Source organism: Vigna radiata, unplaced genomic scaffold (genome assembly GCF_000741045.1).
Source record: "Vigna radiata var. radiata cultivar VC1973A unplaced genomic scaffold, Vradiata_ver6 scaffold_371, whole genome shotgun sequence".
NCBI lineage: Eukaryota > Viridiplantae > Streptophyta > Magnoliopsida > Fabales > Fabaceae > Vigna > Vigna radiata.
In genome coordinates this window covers 221,274-225,328 of record NW_014542539.1, presented here as the reverse complement: position 1 = coordinate 225,328, position 4,055 = coordinate 221,274, and the positions used below count along the sequence as shown (strand labels likewise).

At 31.5% G+C, this 4,055-nt stretch overlaps 1 protein-coding gene across 1 annotated transcript; it reads right to left on the bottom strand.

Annotated features, from left to right (window-relative positions):
• Nucleotides 1-121: 121 nt before the first annotated feature.
• Nucleotides 122-3,243, bottom strand: LOC106780145 (UDP-glycosyltransferase 74F2). Its single transcript, XM_014668399.2, has 2 exons — nt 2,437-3,243; nt 122-943 (listed from the first exon to the last, which is right to left on the bottom strand). Exons 1-2 carry the CDS (start codon nt 3,223-3,225, stop codon nt 227-229), a joined length of 1,506 nt encoding a protein of 501 aa, XP_014523885.2. The 5' UTR covers nt 3,226-3,243; the 3' UTR covers nt 122-226.
• Between the last annotated feature and the right edge of the window lie 812 nt (nt 3,244-4,055).

Sequence of the window (4,055 nt, the reverse complement as noted above, 5' to 3'; positions counted from 1 at the left end):
ATTAATATTTAAATTTCATTTAAGAAAATGAATTAATGATTAAAATGTGTTTTATCTAGTCATTTTTTTAGGATTAAAAATTAAATAAAAAGAATCTAAATTAAAATTTATATGCAAATTATTTACTAAATTATTTCATGATATTTGAGGATTACTAATTTATTGATTCAACAAATGATACACCCACACCATTATTGAAAGAGTAGTTTCATCACATTCTAACTTGTCATGAAACCAAACTTTGCATAAAGTCTCTAATATTCATATCAGAACTTCCACCCTCATCAACTGACTTTGCTGCCAAATTCTTCCATTGAATGGCTTTTCTCTTTATCTCTATTCCTATCTCAGTCTCCATAATTTTCTTTAAAGCCTGCTTCAAACCTTCCCTTCGAAAAACCCCTTTGTCATCAAGTGGAACTCTTAAACCTATTTTCCAAACATCTTCAATAAGCTTTGCATTTGTGGTTTGGTCTGTCCACTGTGGCATGGCAATCATTGGAACTCCTAAGCTCAAAGCTTCCAGTGTTGAGTTCCAACCACAATGTGTCACAAAACATCCTACGGCTTCATGTTCTAATACTTTCAACTGGGAGCACCATGTTACAACTAAACCTTTATCTGAATTTACTCTCTCAAAGTCTTTTGGAATCTTTCCCATTTCAGTAGCCCTAACCACCCACAAGAAGTTACAACCACTTTCTTGCAATCCAAAAGCTACTTCCTCCATTTGTACCTCACTGAGGGTTGAAAAACTTCCAAATGAAACATAAACAATGGACCCCTTTGGCTTCTCATCCATCCATTTCACACATTCTTCGCTCTTGAACAGACTGAAGCCATACTCATCATCATCTTTAGCTCGCTTGTCCAAAAACATAGATGGTATAGTTGGCCCAATTGTCTTCAACTTNGGCCAGATCTTCATCAACCATTCTGTTACCTGCAAAATATTTTGCTGTCTTTGTAAGTGAAAACTGTAGTATCAGCTGGGTCAACAATCGGACTATCACTGCATAAAAAANATAGACATTACCAACGGATTTAGATTTGTCACGAATAATAAATTTTTGATAAAATTACCTATGAATATCTTGAACGAAAATATCTATCAATAAAGTTGTATATTAAATTATTGACCGACTTAGTAATATACTTATCAACAAATATTCTTTGTCGAAAAATGTTAATGTATTTTTACGTACAGATTTTTATCTTCGAGAAAATGTTAGTATTGAAGGGTTTTTACAATTACCATGCATATTGGTCTTTTTGTTAGTCATATGTTATTTANTTTTGTCAGTTTCTCTTTTGTTTGTTTTGTACATCTCATTATTTTAAATATTATTTATATAAAAAAAATGATTTAGATTTTNCTTCTACTTGTTATTTATTAATTTTATTATCTTTTCAACATTTTTGTTTAATNTAAATATAAAATCTAAATATAAATCTAGGAAGAAAGATAAAAATAACAATTAATATGAATTTTGGTGGTGNAGAGATTTCTGTCAAATCACTGCGGAAGGGGAAGAAAGAAATTGGACTGTGGAACACATTTTCNAGAAAATAGGTTGTGAAATAAAAGTAAGCTTTTGAGAGGATAGATGGACAGAACAATTACCCTCAATCATAAGATTTCCTAAATTATATATAAATACCAAAAACAAGGAAGTAACTCTTAAGAATAAGAAAAATGACTAGATAATGAATGAGAATATAATCTAAAATGGAAAAGACAATGGTTTAAACTGTAAAAACTATAAATAGTAGAATTTATGCAAGAGATAATAAGGAAAAAATTTATATCCCTAATATAAATGCAATTTCTCACAAATATGTATAATCTTTTATGAAGATTTTATGATATGGTCATGGGATGAAGAAATCTGAAGTGAACCACAGAAATTAGCAATCTGGAGACTTCAAACATTAAAAATTGATTTAATCGAAACTTTGATTTGTTTAAAAATGGGTTCATTTGTTTAAAATCTTTTTAAACAATTTAAATGTTTCATCTGAGAGAAGTTTGGTTTTACATCTGATCTATCAATTTTTCCACTAATCATTCTATTCTTTCAAATTTTTATTATAGTTGGTCATACTTTTTAAGCACTATAACCTGATGTGAAGTAAATAAAGCTACTAACATTTTTAAAATAGATTTCCCAATATATTTGCATGCCATGTTACTGCTTAATTGTACGAGAGCATCTTAAGAAAAATAATATTTATGAAAAAACATTTTATATTTGACACTTTCAACGAACTTATAATATACTTTTCAAGTATGAACATATGAATAAATAATACTTGTGTGGATCTAGATGTTTATATATATTAAAATAATGCAGCATTACCAATACATGTAACAACAAACCTTATATCTTATAAAAATACTAGTGTAGACTTTTTGTAATGAACTGATTAATTTACCTCTTTCTCCAGCTCATAGAAAGTGTTGCAGAGGACCCAATCAGCCTTTTCAATGTTGGAGAACTGGTTCACAACAAGCTCAAAAGATGCAGAATATGTACCATAACTATATANAAAAGATGGCAAATCAAAAGGTTGAAGAAGTGGCAATCCTGGCAAGGAAATAGAATTGTTGTTTGCCAAAGGAACTTTCAAATTCCCCTTTTGAACATGATGATAGACACAGTTGACAAAGAGAGGTTGTGTGAGAAAAACAGCACAAGTTAGGTCATGTTTCTTGGCAATATCAAGAGTCCAAGGTAGGAAGGAATCATACACAAGACAGTCAATTAGGTTGCCACAACTGATGAGTCTTTCAAGAAGTTCTGATAATGTCTGTGGCCCAGATTTCCAAAACCTGTCTAAGTAGGCCTTAATGCTCTCTGCTTCTGCAATTCCACCATCATCAAAACCATCAGAAATGCCTTCAAGAGTGATGGANCCAGGTAACTTGGGAATGGTCTTGCAGTAGAANTGGCTTGTGACTAGTGTTACTCTCACCCCATCATGCTGCAAACGCTTGGAGAATTGAAGCATAGGGTTTATGTGTCCTTGGTGTGGATATGCCAAAACCAAACAGTGCACTCTCTTTCTCTTTGTCTCGTGTTCCTTCTCCATTATTTGTGCCTCTGTAGCTTTGTAGTTTATGACCCCTCTCCTCTGATTTGTGTTTTTGAAGAGAAAGTACACAATCATATNGAATCCAGTCTCAATANAAAANTTTAAGAAAATTAATTTATAAATCTTCATATACCAATTTCATATTTTTACTCAATATAAGATTTAGATTAACATTTTAGATTCCCAACGTATCTTTCATTAATAATCAATGCAAGAAATAGTCAAATGTGGTTGTTATTAAAATACTATTGTGTTTCTTACATGATAAAAAAATAAATTAATAATTGAAAATATTTGTACGAACACATAATAGTTGTAACATCTCAAAATATATATAGTATAAACTATATAAAAAAGTAGTCACATACATAATAAGATAGTACAACTATCTGAATATAATATAAAGTATTATAGATTACAATTATCCAAAAATAACCATAAAATTTAAACTTTATAAACAACTAGTCTGTTTCAAAACTATGTAAAATACTACTCAAACTAGTCTATGCTACTGGATCATCTCCTTCCAAAGCATGCTCCACGAAGATCTCATCTCCCTCTGCTTACACTCACAGGATGATCATTGCAAAGGAAAAAACACCAACACATACAAAACACGAACAACAGAAAACAAGGTAAGCTAGATATAAGAGAATTAATGTAAATACATAACATAGAACATATACATGATAACTCAAACAAGATAAAATAGTTCAAACAGCCTAACATGTTATGACCTAGACTTGACTGTCCAGACTTAGAATGAATACCGAGCTATGACGGGTTGTGCACTTGTGGTGGCCTCTACTGCTTTGCAAAGCCATTGCCATGGGTTTCACCTTACCACACGCACAAGGTTAGTCCATTACCGCGCAATAGACCTCCAAGTAGCGCCTACACTAGGACCTCCTACTACTCTTACCACATGAATCAATCCTCTCTATATGGGAATGAAATGT